Raw genomic sequence first — 21861 nt, forward strand, 5'->3', positions numbered from 1 at the left:
TGTAGGAACATGAACCGAGGGAAACCCTGGAATGTGTTTGTATGACATGTGTATCAAATGAAAGGCATTAAAGAGTATTTTATGAGGGAGTGGGCCATAGTTCTATAGGTGGACGCCATTTAGGGATATAGCCATAAAGGTGGATCAGGGTTGACTCTAGAATGCGTTTGTACGATATGGGTATCAAATGAAAGGTGTTAATGAGCATTATAAAAGGGAGTAATCCTTAGTTCGATAGGTGGACGCCGTTTCGAGATATCGCCATAAAGGTGGCCCATGGGTGACACTAGAATTTGTTTGCACAATATGGGCATCAAACGAAAGGTGTTAATGAGTATTTTAAAAGGGAGTGGGCCTTAGTTCTATAGGTGGACGCCGTTGCGAGATATCGCCATAAAGGTGGGCCAGGGGTGACTCTAGAATTCGTTTGTGCAATATGGGTATCAAACAAAAGGAGTTAATGAGTATTTTAAGAGGGAGTGGGCCTTTCTGGACCAGGGGTGACTCTAGACTTTGTTTGTACGATATGGGTATCAAATGAAAGATGTTAATGAGTATTTTTAAAAGGGAGTGGGCCTTCGTTCTATAGGTGTTCGCCTTTTCGAAATGGGTATCAAATTAAAGGTATTAAGAGAGTTTTAAAAGGAAGTGGTGGTAGTTGTATATGTAAAGGCGTTTTCCAGATATCGATCAAAATGTGGACCAGGGTGACCCAGAACATCATCTGTTGGATACCGCTAATTTATTTATATATGTAATACCTGCCAAGATTTTAAGGGTTTTTTATTTCGCCCTGCAGAACTTTTTCATTTTCTTCTACTTAATATGGTAGGTGTCACAACCATTTTATAAAGTTTTTTCTAAAGTTATATTTCGCGTCAATAAAACAATCCTTACCTTACCATGTTTCATCCCTTTTTTCGTATTTGGTATAGAATTATGGCATTTTTTTAATTTTTCGCAATTTTCGATATCGAAAAAGTGGGCGTGGTTATAGTCGGATTTCGTTCATTTTTCATACCAAGATAAAGTGGGTTCAGATAAGTACGTTAACTGAGTTTAGTAAAGATATATCGATTTTTGCTCAAGTTATCGTGTTAACGGCCATGCGGAAGGACAGACGGACGACTGTGTATAAAAACTGGGCGTGGCATCAACCGATTTCGCCCTTTTTCACAGAAGACAGTTAACGCCATAAAATCTATGCCCCTACCAAATTTCAAAAGGATTGGTTAATTTTTGTTCGACTTATGGCGTTAAAAGTATCCTAGACAAATTAAATGAAAAAGGGCGGAGCCACGCCCATTTTTAAATTTTCTTTTATTTTTGTATTTTGTTGCACCATATCATTACTGGAGTTGAATCTTGACATAATTTCCTTATATACTGTAAAGATATTAAATTTTTTGTTAAAATTTTACTTTAAAAAAAATTTTTTTTTAAAAGTGGGCGTGGTCCTTCTCCGATTTTGCTAATTTTTATTAAGCGTACATATAGTTCCTGCTAAATTTCATCATGATATCTTCAACGACTGCCAAATTACAGCTTGCAAAATTTTTAAATTACCTTCTTTTAAAAGTGGGCGGTGCCACGCCCATTGTCCAAATTTTACTAATTTTCTATTTTGCGTCATAAGTTCAACTCATCTACCAAGTTTCGTCGCTTTATCGGTCTTTTGTAATGAATTATCGCACTTTTTCGGTTTTTCGAAATTTTCGATATCGAAAAAGTGGGCGTGGTTATAGTCCGATATCGTTCATTTTAAATAGAGATCTGAGATGAGTGCTCAGGAACCTACATACCAAATTTCATCAAGATACCTCAAAATTTACTCAAGTTATCGTGTTAACGGACGGACGGACATGGCTCAATCAAATTTTTTTTCGATCCTGATTATTTTGATAACAGTTTATGACTCAACTTGAATATAGTCTAATAGTTTTAAAATTCAATTATGCGAATATTGATACTTGAAACTTCAAGCATATTTTAGTTCATTTGATATTTATACATAAAAGGAATTTACATTGCCCAACTTTGCAGTCCTGTTGATTTTTAAAATTGCCTAGTGTAAACGGGTCGTACAAAAGCAAGAATACCTTGTCAGATACCGAAAAATGCTGTTTGCAAAGTTGAAAAATTATATAACGAATGGAGATCACTTCAAAGGAATACAGCATTGAAGATGAAATGCCAGGAAGGAAAGAATCTTGCATTCAAATCAAAGCTGCCCGACCTTTTTGATGTAGCAGTGGAAGATGCCATTTCCAAAATGTCGAATAAAGAAGATGTTCGATTTTTGGAAAGTCAGAGAAGGAAATGTCGCAAAGGTCACATGGAAGGTGTCGATAGGAATACTGCTCGTGCTGATCAAAGAAAAGTAGAAAGAGAGAAAAGAAGAGAAGTTTCTGAAAAGGAAGCTGTGAAGTTTTTTAAAAATGTTTCCCTTGATGAGTTTATTTCTGACCAATCTCTTGTATTTTTCGAGTATTTTAACGTCCGAACGAATTTTTTGGCAGAGGCCCCAATGAGCTGGTTTGATAATAAAGACCTTTTGAAACTTCAAAGTTGTGTTAGAAGCATAAAAGTAGTAAAAAGGGGACTTACGTTAATTTAAGATTTTAATAACACTCTTACAAAAGACGAGGAGCAGACCCAATTCTTGCTTCAGGTGGTGGCGGATTGCCGGCGGCTTTACACCGATGCTTCAAAGTGTATCCTTTCTCAACCCGTATCCGATGATTGAAAGTGAAAATCAACATTTTTTATTTTTTAATCCTTTTAACTTTCATTTTTAATATTAATTCTTTTTTCGAATGTGAACTCTAGAATGTCTACCATCCTCTCAATATTTTGTTAAACATTCGATTCATTAATTAAAGACTGAAAATACATAACTACAACAATTTCTTAATTTCCAGTTTTCTCTATTATAATAAATAAAGATACTTAAGTGCATCTGTTGATTACGGATAAGGTAAGATATCAGTAAACGTAAAATTGTTTTCGAAATTGTGAGGTACAGCGAAATACAATACCAGGAAACAATCTTTGTCCATTAAATGTTAAATATCTGTTCAACTGTCCAGTTTTAGAGAAGAAATGTTATTATATAATTTAAAGTCTATTAAATTTTATTTCTTTTAATAATACACCTGTTACAATGCGGATATCTTATCGCAGGTTAAAACAAAAAATTTTCAAGTTTTCGGTAAAAATTGGGATTTTATCAAATTTCCAGGCTCTTTCGGCACGGGAAGGCGAATTCCGATTGAGCTGAAACTTTGACAATTGCATTTTTATTTACATTTCTAGAAGTGAGCATATAAAAATTTTGGAGAAAAAAAACTACACGGTATTGAAAAACCGCCCTAGCCTGCATACTACGAGTATATGGTTAGTGGGTGCCCAGTGGTTGCCGGATGCAAGTTTCGCAAACTTGTTTTTAAAAATTTCTTTATTGGGTATTTTACTCAGTTTTTTTTTATTTTTTGACATGTTGAAGCGAGTTTCCGTAATCTTTTGTCCAATTTGGTTTGGCGCAACGAGACCGCATTGTTTTCAAAACAAGTAATTACGGAAATCATTCCCAATCATACTTTTTTGTCGAAACATTTTGTAAAGAGCGAACGAAGGACAACATGAACTAGATATTTATCATCTATACCTCAGATTTTAAAGGCAGGCCCACAAAAAACCTTTCGTAAACGTATCGAACTTCCGCTGAAGCCAAATGAAATTGAAACGAACTATTTTGACCTAAGTACACATAGCATGGCCGAAAGGTAACAAAAAGCCGAAGGTCAACTATTCTCTATCCATGATCTTCAGCAAATGCGGGTAAACATAGCTCGTATGAAGTCGTGCAAAGCAGTTCTTAGGAAATTTTATTAAAAAACATTTTGTTAATGTTTTTTTTACAAATATTGAATTGCAGTATTTAATTACTCTTGCACATGAAAGGCTTATACTCTTGCTGACTTATGAGGTGAGTATGTCATTTGTTTTACCTTCAGCTAATGGTAAAAAATTATTGTGTATTGTAGGTTTCGGCCTTGCACGATTACCACGATAATTATTTGATATTTTTCTAGTACTTGCGTATGGGTTAGGAGACACGTATATTAAAACATATAGAACATTCATACAGATTATGTTTTAAATACATTTATTTTTATTTTTAAACTAGAAATTTACATAATCTTAGGGGATTACAATAGCAGAGGAAGGGGTGGGGAATGCCACAAAACCAAATCATCGCTTGCCAACATATTTTGAAAAGATTTACCTAACTTATCTATGAAGCGTTCGTTGCAAAGCTCATGGATTTTTTGAGGTTTGATGACTTTTTGTGATTTACGAGATCGTTGTTTGCGTTTTTCATTGTCGTCGTCGCTCTCGTCGTCATTGTCGTCTTCTTTCATGTCGTCATCGTCATCGTCTTCATTTCTTTTACTGTTTTTGTATTTACTTTTTGTTCTACTGCTGCCTTTAACTTTTTTGTCATCATTATCGTCATCGTCAGCGTTCTCATTGTCATCGTCGTCTTCTTCATTGTCGTCGTTGTTATCATCGTCGTCTTCGTGTTCGTCTTCATCGTTATCGTCATCATCTTCTATTTTACTATTTCTGCTTTTACTTTTCGTTTTACTGCTGCTTTTTACTTTTTTGACATTATTATCGTCGTCATTGTCATCTTCGTCGCCTTCATCGTTATCATCGTCATTGTCTTTGTTATCTTTTTCTTTTTTACTCTTTCTCCTATTACTTTTCGTTGTACTGCTGCGTTTTACTTTTTTGTGATCAATATCGTCGTCGTCTTCATCGCCATCATAATTTTTTTGTTTTTTAGTCGTTTTGATTTTATTTTTTGTTTTGCTTTTTACTTCCTTGTCACTGTCGTCATCATCATCGTCATTGTCATTTTCTTCGTCGTCATGTTTTATTTTTTCAGACCGGTTCTTTTTCCATGACTTCGAAATATACTTTTTCTTTCTTTTATATTTCTCATCTTCTTCGTCATCATCATCTTCTTCGTCTTCGTCTTCATCGCCATTATCATTCTCATCTTCGTCTTCATTTTCGTCTTCGTTTTCATCGTTATCCTCATCCCCATTTTCATTCTCATCCTCATCATCATCTCCATCGCCATTCTCATCATCATTTTCATCTTCATCTTCGTCCTCATCTTCATCCCCATCCTCATCATTATCCCCATCCCCATTCTCATCATCATCTTCCTCATCATCTTCATCTCCATTCTCATCATCATCTTCATCCCCATTATCGTCCTCATCTTCATCTTCATCTTCATCTTCACCTTCATCTCCATTCCAATCCTCATCGTTATCCCCATCCTCATCATCTTGTTTTTTCTCAATTATCCGACTTTTAAATACAATTTTCTTAAATCTTAATCTACTTGACCCCGGCTTGTGATACCTCACTCGCATAAATGTTTCCTGTTCTCCATCATCTTTATCGCCCCCGTCATGATCATCATCATCCCCATTATCTTCTTCGTCATCATCGTAGAAAATTTTACTCTTGACAATTTTATATTCGTCTTCATCTTGAGCGGCTCTACGTTTATTTCGTATATTCTTCTGAAATCTTTTGAGTCTTTCTTCCTTACTCTTATCGGTTTTTGGATAACTTAACTTGGTTATTTTGTCGTCGTCGTCGTCGTCTTCTTCATCGTCATCGTCATCATCAGTGTCTTCATCGTAATCGTAATCGTCCTCGTTATCGTTATCGTCTTCGTCGTCGCCATTATCGGCATTGTCTTCATTATCTTTTTCGTCATCTTCATCATCATCCTCATCGTTGTATCGTTTATTTCGTTGTGCCTTTTTGGCTCTTCGTTTTATATTTCTATCGTTTTCGTTTTCGTCATCCTCATCATCATCATCATCCTCCTCATCCTCATCATCATCATCATCATCTTCGCCTGAATTAATAATTTTTATTTTTTGGTAACATATCAACATTTATTTTCTAATGCTAGCGAAAGATTTTCGAAAATTTTGTTGTCTTAAAAAGGGTTAGAATTTGTGAAGGATTTTAGTCAGAAGTCAATCGAGTTTTGGTTAAGAGTTTTTCAGAATAAAAAATATGAGTAAACAGAGTAAAAATGTTTAGGGATATTTCCAGTATACGCACCTCTTGCATGTATAACATGGCTTAGACTGGCATAATTGCTTTGAGAATTCTCTTTGCCATACGTTCAATGTATGGCGCTAACAAATTTAACAAAGTTATGTTTTTATCAATGTTTACTAGGTGTATTCACTAATTGTAGACTTAAATCAGATGATAGCTAATAGTGTGCGGGTCTTAAATGCTTTGTATATGTGTGTATACTTCATATATGTTTTATATTATGTAATGTGAAGGAGTGGAAACAGAGTTTTCAATAAAATGTGAAAAATGCTGTTTTTTTTTACTTTATACTAATTCGAACAGAGAACACTTACTCTTTTGATTGATCAACCATTGCAACACATGATTTTCATTTTTGAGATTACCTGTTGAATTGAAAAAGTATGATAGTTTAAATTTTTTCCAGTCAAAAGTTGCTAAGAAAATATTTCAATTATGTTTCGAAAAATTGGCTATTCGTCCGGAAAACATTAATAAAAAACCCCTAAAATTTGTGTACTGAATTTGCCGGACGAATAGGGACAGACATTTCTTAAATCGATGGCTGAGTGGAGTATCACCCTGTCTCAGCTGCCGGTTCGAAAATGCCCTATCTGAGAATATTTTTCAAAAATACTTTTATTAGAGTGGGTTTCAAAATCAACCTAGCTCAGAATTCGGTTGCAGAACGCCCTGCGATGTCAGAATGTATTGAATTTGAGCTCAGTTTTGTTTGTTTTTGAAATAAATTCTTAAATAGGGCTTTATTCAAGCGTTTTCTGAGGTAGAGCGTTTTTGAAACGGCAGCCGGGAAAGTGTGATCTTCTACTCAGTAGTCGAAATAATCTTAAAATTAATGCGAGTTGAAATTTTTTTGTGAAAGTGCTTGTTGCTGACGATGAAGTTTTTCAAAATTTTCGTTGAACACTATAGGACTGATTAGAAATAAAGAAGAAGTAAATAACAGATGATATAAGTTGAAATCATTTTTGAGAATTTTTTAAAGATAATTAATATTTTCTTCTCAATGTTTCGCAATGGTTTGCTATAATTTATATTTGTGACTCCCGCTTTCACAGTTAAGAAGTCGCCAATGTTTGGCTATGGTTGTCGTCAAGCTTTGCTTTTTTGTGATTGTGGCCGCCGTTTTCAATGTAATCAGGCCTTATAACTTTAATAAATGCATTTTTTACTATTCACTTGGACCAATTTTTTAATATTTTTTTTGTTGAGGGGGTGGAGCTTTTTGGCCGATAAATCTTAAGCAAAAATAAAACATTGTTCCTCTAATTTCCTACGCGTTTCAGCGTCACCGTGCCTTCTTCAGGGATGTATTTAAATAGAACAAGTAAGGACGGGACTGTCTGAACAATTATCTTATCCCATTCGTAATATCTAAATAATAGGGTGTATAAGATATAAAAAATATAGTGAACAGAGGTACATACCTAAGCGATTTTTAAGATAAATAAAAAATAGGTAGGTACTTTGTGTCTGAATGCAAAGTTTAACGTTTTTTGTGGTTTGCGTAAAATAGCTATGACCATGAATCACTTATCTCAACAATATATGACGTAAACGTAATTTTTCGATGAAATTTGAAGCTTCTAGCCATTAAAAAGGGGGCAGAGATGGCATTTATATGGGGTATATAATATATATACCACCGATCTCTATGAGTATTCCAGACAACAATATATGCTATATACGTATTTGTTCAAATTTTAAACATCTAGCTGTTAAAATGGGGCAGAAATTACAAAAAGTTTCTTATCTGAACAATTGGTTGTAGGGAACATATGCTATATATACGACCGATCTCTTCGAGATTTTCAGACAACAATGTTTGCTACATACGAAAGCATATGGTGAAATTTGAAGGTTATAGCTGTTAAAATTAGGCAGAAATTACGAAGTTTCTTATCTGAACAATCGGTTGTAGGGGATATATGATATATATACGACAGATCTCTATGATTTCTTCAGACAACAATATATGTGACCCGGTCCATGAAAAGATGGCTTATGGCTAAAAAAAAATTTTCCACTTTTTTTCTGCTTTCGATAGTTTTTGAGACGCTCTTTCGCGTGGTGAAAACTAGAAAGTCCTAACTTGCTTAGAAGTGTACTAAAAATGTAGAGAAAGAAGAGCACAAATGAAAGAGGACGAAGCCTTTGGCTCCTTCGATGCCACTTTGGTGGCTGGTGAAGCATCCTCAGATTTTTTTAATAGCATTTTTTTCGATGGTAATGGAGCCAAAATATCGGTCAGAAACTGGTTTGTGCTTTGCCTTTTGGGCATGACTGTTCATAATGCAAAAGAAAACTACCAAGAAACTGAAGAAATTGTTTATCTTTAACAGCTGTTTCTCGCAATTTCTTTTTTGAGTCATAAACCACCTTTTCGTAGACCGGGTCACATAAGCTATATACGCAAACATTTGGTGAAATTTGAAGATTCTAGCTGTTAAAATGGAGCAGAAATTACGAAAAGTTTCTTAGCTGAGCAATCGGTTGTATGGGATTTATACCATATATACCACCGATCTATATAATTTTTTCAGACAAAAGTGAATGCTCTATACGTAAGCATTCGGTGAAATTTGTAGCTTCTAGCTGTTAAAATGGGGCAGTAATTACGAAAAGCTTCTTATCTGAAGAATCGGTTGTGGGGGATATATTCTATATATACGACCGATCTAATCCATTTTTCAAACAACAATGTGTGCAATATACGAAATCATATGGTGAAGTTTGAAGTTTCAATCTGATAAATTGAGGAAGATATGACAAAAATCCAATAGCTGATACATTACTTATTGTAAACCTTTACAATGGTAGCTTTTTTAACATATACTCATATCCACTTTAGAAAATTTCAACTCTAGATATCACAACCTCATACAATTTCTTTTTATAACTTACCATCATACATGATTGGAACGCCTGTCTCATAGTAAACCAGAGCAGGGAATGCAAAAATTCCGATCTCATGCGCCAATTTCACATCATTCGATTTGACAAATTGTATGCCATGCTTATCTGTGTCATCGTCAATAGTCTCTAGTTCTTCCAATATATGTGGACACGATTGGCATTTATCATCATCTGCAAAGATTTGCGATGTTTTTTTTTTGTTAAATAAATCTCATATTCTGGAATAAACTAAAATTTTAATTACAGAAAAAGACCGCCAAGTGGTCGACGTCGTTAATGAGAACTTGCAGAGTTTTGCGATCAACTGATTCGATAACATCTGATGTCGATTCATGCAAATCGATAACCCAATCCAAAATTTCGTCCTCTTTCATAAGATCACCTATAATAAAATTATAAAAATTAAAGATAAATAAATGTGACGTGCCTTATGCTATTATTTGCGCCCAGTTTATGTTAAACGTGACTAATTAATCCAAATTTTGATTAATCAAACTGAAGTGATTTCAGAAATGGTTAATCAAAAACTGATTATTCAATTTACTTATTCTGGATTTATCAAAAAAAAAAAAAAATCTTACTCCTCCTTCTTGATTTATGCTCAGTTATATTTATTCGATTAAAATGAGGTAATTCAGGATTATAACAACTGCACCGTTTATATATGAAACGACTTATTAAAATTTAAATCACTTATTTTAAATACATACTGCTTCAGTAATTTTAAAAATCGTTTATCAAATATTTCTTTTTATACTCAGCTGAGCAGAGCTCACAGAGTATATTAATTTTGTTCGCACAACGGTACCCTGTAACGGCATAAACTATTCGAGATAGATATAGACTTCTATATATCAAAATGATCTGGGCGAAAAAGGAAATTCATTTAACCATGTCCGTCCGTCCGTTCGTAAACACGATAACTTGAGTAAATTTTGAGGTATCTTGATGAAATTTGGTATGTACGTTTCTGGGCGCTTATCTCAGATCGCTATTTAAAATGAATGAAATGGGACTATAACCACGCCCACTTTTTCGATATCGAAAATTTCGAAAAACCGAAAAACTGCGATATTCATTACCAAAGACGGATAAAGCGATAAAACTTGGTAGTTGCGTTGACCTTATGATGCAGGATAGAAAACTAGTAAAATTTTGGACAATGGGCGTGGCACCACCCACTTTTAGAAGAAGGTAATTTAAAAGTTTTGCAACCTGTAATTTGGCAGTCGTCGAAGATATCATGATAGAATTTGGCAGGAACGTTACTCCTATTACTATATATGTGTTAAATAAAAATTAGCAAAATCGGATAACGAACGCAGCCACTTTTAAAAAATAATAATTTTAAAAGTCAATTTTTAACAAAAAATTTAATATCTTTACAGTATATAAGTAAATTATGTCAACATTCAACTCCAGTAATGATTTGGTGCAACAAAATACAAAAATAAAAGAAAATTTCAAAATGGGCGTTGCTCCGCCCATTTTCATTTAATTTGTCTAGAATAACTTTAATGCCATAAGTCGAACAAACATTTACGAATACTGTTTCTATGAAAATGGGCGAAATTGGTTGAAGCCACGCCCAGTTTTTGTACCAAGTCGACCGTTTGTCCCTCCGCTCGGCCGTTAACACGATAACTTGAGCAAAAATCGATATATTTTTCCTAAACTTAATTCACGTACTTATCTGAGCTCACTTTATCTTGGTATTAAAAATGAGCGAAATCCGACTATGACCACGCCTAATTTTTCGATATCGAAAATTTCGAAAAATTAAAAAAATGCCATAATTCTATACCAAATACGAAAAAAGGGATGAAACATGGTGATTGGATTAGTTTTTTGACACAAAATATAACTTTAGCAAAAACCTTGTAAAATGGGTGTGAAATTCACCATATTAAGTAGAAGAAAATGAAAAAGTTCTGCAGAGCGAAATCCAAAGCCCTCGGAATCGTGTCAGGAGTACTGTTCGTGGTATTACATATACTCATTCACTCCCTTTTAAAACCCTCATTAATACTTTTGGTTTGATACCCATATCGTACAAACAAATTCTAGGGTCACCCCTGGTCCACCTTTATGGCGATATGTCGAAAAGACGTCCACCTATAGAACTAAGGTCGACTCCCTTTTAAAATACTCATTAGCACTTTCATTTGATACCCATATCGTACAAACATATTCTAGAGTCACCCCCGGCCCACCTTTATGGCGATATCTCCAAAAGGGGTCCACCTATAGAACTAAGGCCGACTCCCTTTTAAAATACTCATTAACACCTTTATTTTGATACCCATATCGTACAAACACATTCTAGAGTCACCTCTGGTCCACCTTTATGGCGATATATCGAAAATGCGTCCACCTATAGAACTAAGGCCGACTCCCTTTTAAAATACTCAATAACACCTTTCATTTGATACCCATATCGTACAAACACATTCTGGAGTCACCCCTGGTGCACCTTTATGGCAATATCTCGAAAATGCGTCCACCTATAGAACTAAGATTAACACATTTCATTTGATACCCATATCGTACAAACACATTCTAGAGTCACCCCTGGTCCACCTTTATGGCGATGTCTCGAAAATGCGTCCACCAATAGAACTAAGGCCGACTCCCTTTTAAAATACTCATTAACACCTTTCATTTTATACCCATATCGTACAAACACATTCTGGAGTCACCCCTGGTGCACCTTTATGGCAATATCTCGAAAATGCGTCCACCTATAGAACTAAGATTAACACATTTCATTTGATACCCATATCGTACAAACACATTCTAGAGTCACCCCTGGTCCACCTTTATGGCGATGTCTCAAAAATGCGTCCACCAATAGAACTAAGGCCGACTCCCTTTTAAAATACTCATTAACACCTTTCATTTGATACCCATATCGTACAAACATATTCTAGAGTCATCCCCGGTCCACCTTTATGGCGATATCTTGAAACGGGGTCCACCTATAGAACTAAGGTCGACTCCCTTTTAAAATACTCATTAACACCTTTCGTTTGATACCCATATCGTACAAACACTTTCTAGAGTCACACCCGGTCCACCTTTATTGCGATTTCTCGAAAAGACGTCCACCTATAGAACTAAGGCCCACTCCCTTTTAAAATACTCTTTACTACCTTCCATTTTATACCAATGTCATACAAACACATTCCAGGGTTACCCTAGGTTCATTTTCCTACATGGTGATTTTCTCTTATTTTGTCTCCAACGCTCTCAGCTGAGTATGTAATGTTCGGTTACACCCGAACTTAGCCTTCCTTATTTTTTTTTACTTATACTCAGCAAACATGACAAATCAATTTATTCAAACAAAGAGTAATCCAAAAATCTTTACTCAATTAATTTTTTTTATACCTACAAAAGTTTACGGGAGTAAACCTTATTCATTGATAATTATAGGGGCCATTTTCACCACCTCTAGTTAAATTAGAATAAACTGGATGGTCGCAATCCTTCAGACAACTTCATTTCACATTTTCGTTTTCACCAAACAAAGGGTGTGAACCCCTCAGTTGAATAGATAATTGTGAATAATTTGTATAATGAATCTCAAAAATCTACTGAAAAAACACGAAAATCAGCAAAACAGCTGACTTTTGTTTACACTTTTACCTTTCATGCTTCAGGTGGCATAGAGAAAACGTAAACTTCGATAACTTATAGATAAGTGATTAACTGAAGATGGTGAAAACGGCACTTAGTCCACTAATAATCTAATGTCGGGTTGAAAGACAACGCGGAGAAGACGGATATGGTCTTGTTTACAAAGAGGTACAAGGTCCCAAATTGGACCAGGCCTAAGGTTGGGGGTGAGGGGGGTGACCCTACAGGAGAAACCTTGCACAAAATATCTAGGAATCATCCTAGACAGTAGGCTGTCATTTAAGCTCAACGTGGAGGAGAGTCTGAAGGAGGCTTCAACGGTACTTTATGCATGTAATAGAATGCTGGGATGTACGTGGGGCTTATCGCCCTCTCTTTCTCATTGCGTTTTTACAGCGATTGTAAGCCCTATTCTATACTATAGAGTTCTTGTTTGGTGGAAAGCCACAGAAAAAACAACCTACCTCAAAAAATTGGGGGGGGGGGGGTATGAAGACTATCAATGCTTAGCATTACGAGAGCCCTGAAAACAACCCCGACAGCTGCACTGTATGCCATTCGGCACATTCCACCTGTAAACCTTGTAGCAAAGAATATAGCGTTAACAACTACAACTAGGCTCGGTGCCTCGGGGCAGCTTCAGCGCCGACCATACGGCCATAGTAGTATAGCGTCATCAATCACAAGACGGACAGACTACCTGATTCCCTATCTGCGCTTCGAGGGAGATCTTAAGGCCAAAATAGAGGTGGACGGTTGGCGCAAGGGTGCTCAAATGGCGGACGAGGCGATACATGTGTACACAGATTGTTCCAAAGTAGTGGAAGGAGTAGGGTCTTCGGTATACTGTGCTGATCCGGAAATAAACAGATCCTATAGGCTGCCGGATTACTGCGTTTTTCAAGCGGAAATATTAGCCGTAACCGAAGCAGTAGAAACCCTGGAAGGGAATAGCTTAAGCTGCAACCGTGTTAACTTTTATATTGACAGTCGAGCAGCAATTAAGGCAATAATCTCGCATAGCACAGCATCTAAATTCGTGTTAGAGTGTAAGCAGTCCCTGAAGAGAATGGGGACAGGGACGAGCATACATCTATAATGGGTGCCAGGGCATATGGAAATAGACGGGAAATAGACGCGTCCGGCGATACTATATTTTCTACTCGTTTAAAACCGTTTAGGCCATTTATTGTTGATGTCGAAAATTGGTCGAATATGGCCGAAAATGGTATCAGCTGATGCGCATCACTGCCAGTTATAAGAAACTAATTACGAAATTTCACTCTTTCTAACTGTTCAAAAGTTATTTAAAAAAACAGGCGTTTTCGATGTGAGCTTAACACGCACTTTACATCACCCAATTCACCAAGTTATTAAAACAAACACTTAAAGAAGAGTTATATAATAAATTTATATGCTCACTTTGCATATTTTTTTCAAAAAATTAATTATGAACAATGAATTCAAATAAAATGACCCAAGGCGAACATGTTTTCAAATTGTCCTCAAGTTGTTAAAAAAAAGCAAAATACCCAAAAAAGGTGCCGATTTTTTAAACAATTTTTTATTGCGACTGGCTGAAAGAATTAGCGAAATCAGTGATGCAAAATCCATTAGCAGGTTCTAGGGGCATAAACACTCCTTTGAAATGATTCTTACTCATACTTTAGTTGTGGATATATGTATGTACGTATGAGAAGGGTTTGAAAACTCACTTGGGCTTACATTCACACATCTGTTGTTTGTTTACAAAACTGTACAATAGCGTCTGAAATGTGAATTTTGATTTTCACACTTCATCCTTCAACACCCAAGTCTCCCGGTTTCACATTTCCTAAAGTTGGCGGTCCTATCCAAAACTAGTCCCTTGGAGTGAATAAATTATAGCCTATCAACCAAGTTTAGATATCACCTACACGTTACGGCTCCTTTTACATATGTGAATACGTAGGTACATACATTTACCAGGTGGGGCTTTGTCCTTCGCAAAAACACTTAAAGTGGCGAGGCAAAAGCTTTCCCAAGACAGTAGAACTAATGATCGTGTGTGCTACTACCCTAATGTAGTGGACAGTAGAAATAGTCTGAAAACTGAAGCTATGTGGTCATCCATAATGAGCTCTTATATCATAAGGCCGGAAAACAGCAGTTAACATCTTTCAACTTAAAATCGGCCGACTTTCATTCTAAAATATCGCTTTGATTTAACGAAGACTATTGAAATCAATGTTGTGAACACAAACGTCTGCAAACTTTGGTCTACATTTTAAAAATTTTATCCAGGGTCCTTGTAAAATTTTAATTATGTAAATGCGCCGAGGATTATACGGCTTGACACCCATGAGTTACGCAATGACAACCACTTATGACGGCGGCATCCTTGGCCGAATAGTCGCTCCCTAACGTTTCGAGGTGTTTCTCTGGTGTAGCCCGGCAGCACAGCGCGACAAAAACATCCGTTAGAAAGTCTTAAGGAGCTACTCCTAGAGCTTCTAGGAAAGTGATGTCGACGAAGGTACATATGAGTTCGAAGTCGCAGTTCTATAGCTTCTGTGCTGGCATATGGTGTGAGGGTCAGAAGGCGTGGTCGCGACTGGTGGTCGGGATTGCTACTGTTCGCACATCGGGAATTGTAGCTCTTAAACATCGGGAATTGTAGCTCGAAAGAACTGGATGCGCCCTGTTCCACGAGAGTCATGAGTATTAATAGACCATTAATAGCAACCGTAAGTCGTCTTTGTGTGACCGCCAAGGAGCCACAAATGATTTAAAGAAATTGTGTTAATTATTAGGAGTTAACCCTAGGTGAAACTATGTTTTGCACGAGATATACAGACAAAAGTGTGGCTATATTATGTATCTCTATTTCAAGGAGCTACTCCTGAAAATTTTTGAACGGTCTGCGCGGAAAAAATCTCGGATCTTTCCGAAATGACCAAAACTTTGATTTCCTTAAATACATATGTACAAACAAAACTTTTCCTAAATATTATTTTTTTAAATAGAAAAATCAAGCCTTTTAAAGTAAGAACATAATAGAGCCTACGCCGCCGCCGCCGATAAAGTGATCGGCGTAAACCTCTAACGGGAATGAAAAAGTGGATGAACTAGCTAAAAAGGGCGCATCCCTTGAAGCTTGCTCCGTAGATGTCGCAATTAGACTGGGCGATATTAAGCGAGGGCGAGAGATGCACATGATCGACCAAGCAGGAACGGCGTGGGTTCAAGCACGGGGCTGTAAAGTGTCCAGGATTATGTGTAGGTCTTAAACCTTAGACTAACAAAGTTGCTTCTATCATTAAAAAGAGTGGACTGTAGACTCATGACGGGCATTCTGACTGGATACTGCCTTCTGGCGTCACATGCCTTTAAATTAAGCTTGGTCAGTGATATCAAATGTAGGAAGTAAGGGTTGGAGGAGGAAACGATCGAGCACGTTCTGTACTCGTGCCCTGCGCTTGCCAGGCTAAGACTCCAGCTATTAGGAGTGATACAGCTGTCGTATTTTGTCAAGAGGACGAAGTTATTTTATAATATAGGTCCTGGTTTTTGATGCGGTTTTTCAGTTTGGTCGTTAAAACAAACGTCTGGTAACACTACGGAATCATTAAGTCTATGTGAGGTCCTCATGGGCCGGCCAGTTCAACATAACCTAAACTAACCACTCATAAGTTAATTAATTATATAGTCAAAATCAAGTAGGAAATTTAGCTCCCGCTTTTTGACAGATAAAAATTTACGTCAAAAAGATGTAACTAAGTTTAACTAACTACTCAATTTTAACTAGGAATACGCAAAAATTAGTTTGCTACCGCCCACTTACCATCATAAATTGTACGGAATTTATGTCTATAGAATGCCAAAGCTGGCAAACTAGGCAAATCGTACTCCTTATCGATATCAGGATCTGAAGTTTTTATAAAATCGATATCCTTTTCCTCGCATTCATCATCGATGTTCTCCAATTCGTTGAGAATTTTCTGTGCGCGTTTGTCACCCTCACGATCTGTTATAGCATCAAGCACCAATGTTACAATAATTATCTCTTATCCCATTTTATACTTACAAAAGAATACTACAACATGATCATTCTCCGACAGTATTTTATCCAGCATTTTCGTATTAACTTCTTCAATTTTACCCGGTATCTCGAGTGTATCCTCATCGGTAATCCATGATAGCACCTCATCTTCATCATCCAAATCTCCAGTAAATATTAATGGATCACGATTTCTGAAGAATACCAATTGTGGATAGTTTTTGATGTTATACTTTTTAGCGATATTCGTATCTTCGGTAGTTACAAATATGATACCCGCCTCATCTAGTTCATCATCAATACTCTCCAATGCAGACAAAGTCTTATCGCATTTTTCACCTGGTTCACATGGGCCAGTAAAGAAGACCACAACATATTCATGATCGTTAATTAAATCGATAAGAATTTCGTCGGTCACTTCTTCAATAGTGGCCGTACGTTTTTGTAGAATCAACCATTCTAAAACTTCATCTTCATTCATTAAATCACCCTCGTAAAGGGCGGGTATTTTGTTTTCGAAATAAATGAGCGCTGGCAAATGATCTAAACCATACTCTTTAGCTTCGGCAGCATTGTCAATGCGTACAATTACAATGCCTTCCTTTTCGAGTTCATCATCGATATTTTCTAGTTCGTTGAGTACGCGTATATCTTGCTTGTCATCTTTGTCGTCTGTCAAAAGGTGTGTGATAGAGAGATCGAGAGAGAAAATGTAATAAATAGAAAGCGAAATTTCGCAAAACTTACAAAATATAACAGCCAAATGCTCAGTATTTTCAATTAATTTGTCTTTCATTTCGTCTGTGACTTCAGGTATTTCCGAGTGTCGCTTCTGATGTACCAACCAACCTAAGAGGTCATCTTCTTTCATCAAATCACCTTCGTAAATATGCGGTATGCCACGTTCGAAGAAAACAATCGCTGGTAGCTCATCGATACCCCATTCCTTGGCTTCACTATCGTCGTCAATTTTTACAAAAGCAATATCATTTTGATCGCACTCATCATCGATATTCTCCAATTCGGCAAGTACCTTTTGCGATTTCTTTTGATCTTTGTCATCTGTGGGATGGTTTGAAGATTTGTTAATTTGTTCTTAATAATATTGTGCTAAAAATGTCTAAAAAGTTCATACATAAAACATAACCCATGGTGGAATCACCAGATGAAGTAAATAAAAAGAGATAGAAGATGTACGCTATCTGAAACGGTACGGATGTATTTTCAACGGTCAGAAGAGGGTAAAATGTTTACCCGCTTTGGAAAAGTAGGAATAGAAAAACAAATGCCTTGCTACGAAAGCCATTACAGACTGTCTTTTTCAGCATATGAGTGCAACCTAATGCCAATACAAAAGGGATACACAGGACCAGTGCGAGCTTATATTACTTTAGGCATCGAATAAAATTAAAAACTTAAACTGCGATGAGTAGTAAAATTCAATAATGCGTCTAAAGTAAACTGACCTCAACTTCAACTGCAGTTGAAGCTTTTATCGATAAACTAGACATAAGTGGGAGAGGTTTTATCCATTATATAGTTGAACTGTAGGAACTTTGCGCACTTAAATGGGTTTCGGGTTTGATGAAAAGTTTTACAGTCACACTTGGAAGTGATCGTAATACTTTTAAATGTGTTTCGATCTCTAAAAATCCATTGTTCTTTCCATCTGCTCTGTTGATTTGACATTGAGAGTCGGAAGTAAGACCTATGACCTTCTAATATGTCATATAAACTTGATCAGAAGATCTCCCATAAGCTCTTGACAGTTAATTCATGATGTATTACTAATGTTATTATTTACTAAAATGTGTAAGGGAATATAATAGGAGTCGGCTTAGAACCAGAAGGTGCTAATCCGATCGAGCCGGATTCATATATTCTAAATTAAAATCCATAACTGTAACATTCCTCTTATCTTAGTGGTTAATTTTTAGGCCAAAACAACAATAGTGACTAACAATTTTTTGTAACTGTATTTAGAAATTCATTGTTTTAGCGAAGTGTTTACATAAATAAGGTGTAATACGACAGTTTTGGTGTTCTTGCACATTTCTCGAAAATCTTCAGCAACGCTGCACAGGCGAAAATCCTTGTTGAATATGACGGGAATTCAAATAGTTTGTTTTAACAAAGACCTGTTTAAATTTTTTTTGGAACATACTTATATAATGGAAACATCAAAAATATGAACACAATAGTTAAGCACGACCTTACTTATGGAAGCCCACACCAATATGAATCGCTGTAATTAAATCCGGTAAAGGTCCATCGATACTCACCTACTGGTTTAGATGAAAAAAAGTACTAAAACTACCATATTTTACTCCTGGAAAATGCAAAAAACAACACTTTTTCGGGGACAGCATTGGTGAAAAATTTTCAGATAGCCGAATGACAGAACAAAGAAGAATTTAGAGCAAGGCAATTGACGGCTTACTTCACCTGGTTATTCCACCATGAACATAACCCATCTTGTTAAAATCGTAATTCGTTTCTAACCTCAAAAAAAAAAAAAAACAAAAAAAATGTCAATCTTGGCTAAAAATCTTTCTAAACCCAATATTTTGATTTATACTTATTCCTTGACATAGGCTTTGCTATTACAAGAATTACTGGTTATTTAAGGTGATATATACGACGCAAATACTTTTTGAAATGATATTTATTTAAGACGCTTCCAAGGAAATTGGAGTTGCAGTGGAGATGGGAGCGTGATTGGGAGTGGAAAAGGAAGTGAGAGCGGAAGAGCTGGAATGGGAGGGCAGGGAGATAAATGGAATAAGGGACGGACAGGAATAAGAAGACAAATCGAGGTCACAAACCAAAAGAAGCGAAATACAACGGCAGCAAGGAGCATCTCCGGCTGTTACTCCGAAGGAAAAGAAGACAGAAGAAGGCTGCAACAGGCACTCCTTCATTAAGAAGGCTTCAGAAGATCTTCAAAATCCTCATGTCTCAGGAAGGATCGAAAATAAGATGACCAAGTAAGGGAGATCAATTGATGATATATTTGCGGCTAAGAATGGAAGCTCATCAGAATTCGACAAGGAAAAATCAAGTAGCAAAGCACACGATCTCAGCCAAGGAATGAGGGGAGTCACAAGTGAGTAAAATTGCAAGGGCCACTGAACCAGAGAAAGGTTGAAAGGAAAGAAGACGCCACAGCTCAAAAGTCGGGGGAGTGGGAGGAAGGCAACCCCAAGAAGACAAAAAGGAAGAAAATGATTAAGCCAGCAACGAGGCAATCATAATTTCGAAGGCTGGAGATGCTACATATGCTGACATACTGCGAAAAGTGAGGAGTTGAAATGAATTAAAAGCCCTAGAGGGTGCCGTCAAAACTATTGGAAGAAGCACGTACCAAACAGAGATTGAAGCAGTCCTAAAGTAGTCAGCGAAGGTCAAAATCTCAAATGGTCACACTACAGCTCAGAGACCTCGATGAGATTTATCAGCCCGATGAGATTTGTGATGCGATCCATCTCAGAAATGGATAGGACGGCCTGATCCAACTGCCACAAAAAGTATACGTGCAGGGTAAAGCCGTAAAAAATTGGCACTTGTAAGCCTTACAGCGGATAATGCCAAAGTTGTTCTAAAGGTGTAAATAATAAGAGTAGGGCGGGTATCTTGTCGAATTAGAGAGGTGAAACAGGAGAGATACTGTTATAGGTGCTGAGGCTATGAACATATATATCCCAGAGGTGCAAAGAGACTATTGATAGGTTAAAACTTTACAGGAAATGCGGTCAGGTGGGACCACGAACTGCTCAAACGTACCGAAAGGTGCTTTATGTGGGGGACAACATTCGGCAGGCAGCATCGATTCCAAAAAATTTAAATTAATAAAATTTTTTTTTTCATTCGATAGAGCACAGACAAAGCGAAAACAGTAAAACGTATTTGTCACTGCCACTTGAAAAAAGAAGATTTGTGAACATTTTTGAAAAGCAGGATGGACATATTGCCAATATCGTTGATATTGTTTGAAATTTGGCGTTGTCTTATAGTCTTGCCTTGTGGTGAATTGACGTTATGGCCGCTGACTTTATGGGTGACATAACTATTTCCCTTACTTTACAATCTTTTGATAACTTTAACCCTATCATCATTTTCATATATATTATTTCTAATTCTGTTTTTATATACGGGTCCCTTTTTCGCTCATATTTGTAATCCAAATCTACAAATAAATAAGTTTTGGTTGTAAAGATGGAGATTCGGGCTATTAGCGAGCTTTTGGCAATTTTGGTCGTAGAGCTTTTGTTTAGCTATATTTTATTAAAATAATTTGTTAAAAATAAACGATTGTGAGCACACAAAGAAATCTATTTGTACTATGGCACTATTGTGAATATTTGTTAGATGGTAGCGCAAGCTGTAAGTTTTGATTGATTGATAGAACAGCTGATTTTTGTTGATATTTGATAAGAGACTTTTATATTGCTTGCGCAAAATGCGCACGGGTCCGGCTCGTAACGGATTTATAAAATATTTAGGTAAACATTTGTTAGGTACTTCTGCACGGGCATATCTTAAGGTACGTCCACACCGGTAACGAAATAGCAAAGTTGTATAACAATTGTTTTAAAACATGCTTGCAACTTGTTATACAAACACGTTATCTAATTTCTTTGATTTTTACCGACAACCTCTGGGTAACATGTAACCTGCTATAAAAACAGAAAAAAGTTACACAACATTATGTTATACAACATTTTTCAGTTGAGTTTCTAACAAGTTACATAACATTGGTTACATAACTGTTTGTAACACGTTTTGTAACTGGTGTGGACGCACCTTTATACCTTAACTAATTTTAACATTTTTGTTGCATATTAAGCATAATTTTTGGCTCATTGCAAAGAAATTCAATAAAGAAACCTTACAACATAACCAATTATTAACTTTATGTCTGTGGTCATAAGCAATAATCACCTAAGTCCAGTCCTTTTACATGGGACTTATGCGATTATTGCTTACGGCCAAGCACAAGAGCTAATTTTCCAGTGAGCAAGCCATATACCAAGCTTAAAGAAGTAAGGACGGGACTGTCTTCGGCTGTGCCGAAGACTTCATACCTTTCATGAATGGGGCTGAAC

At 36.4% G+C, this 21861-nt stretch overlaps 1 protein-coding gene across 17 annotated transcripts in view; it reads right to left on the reverse strand.

Moving 5' to 3' along the window:
- Positions 1–21861, reverse strand: part of hlk (hulk) — a 167353-nt gene that overhangs the window by 55891 nt on the left and 89601 nt on the right. For 12 of the 17 annotated variants that reach the window (XR_010951265.1, XM_067775487.1, XM_067775485.1 and 9 more), the window contains 5 exons: positions 17504–17818; positions 16784–17428; positions 16541–16723; positions 9323–9460; positions 9067–9249 (listed from right to left, as the gene is read on the reverse strand). Coding sequence is in view for 16 of the 17 variants with exons in the window: in XM_067775487.1 (XP_067631588.1) it covers positions 9067–9249; positions 9323–9460; positions 16541–16723; positions 16784–17428; positions 17504–17818 (1464 nt within the window). In the remaining variant the exon portion in view is untranslated. Of the gene's footprint in view, positions 1–4288; positions 5951–6476; positions 6528–9066; positions 9250–9322; positions 9461–16540; positions 16724–16783; positions 17429–17503; positions 17819–21861 lie in introns of all 17 variants that reach the window. The other 5 variants (XM_067775486.1, XM_067775481.1, XM_067775478.1 and 2 more) reach the window with 3 other exon arrangements.

Source organism: Eurosta solidaginis, chromosome 3 (genome assembly GCF_040869045.1).
Source record: "Eurosta solidaginis isolate ZX-2024a chromosome 3, ASM4086904v1, whole genome shotgun sequence".
NCBI lineage: Eukaryota > Metazoa > Arthropoda > Insecta > Diptera > Tephritidae > Eurosta > Eurosta solidaginis.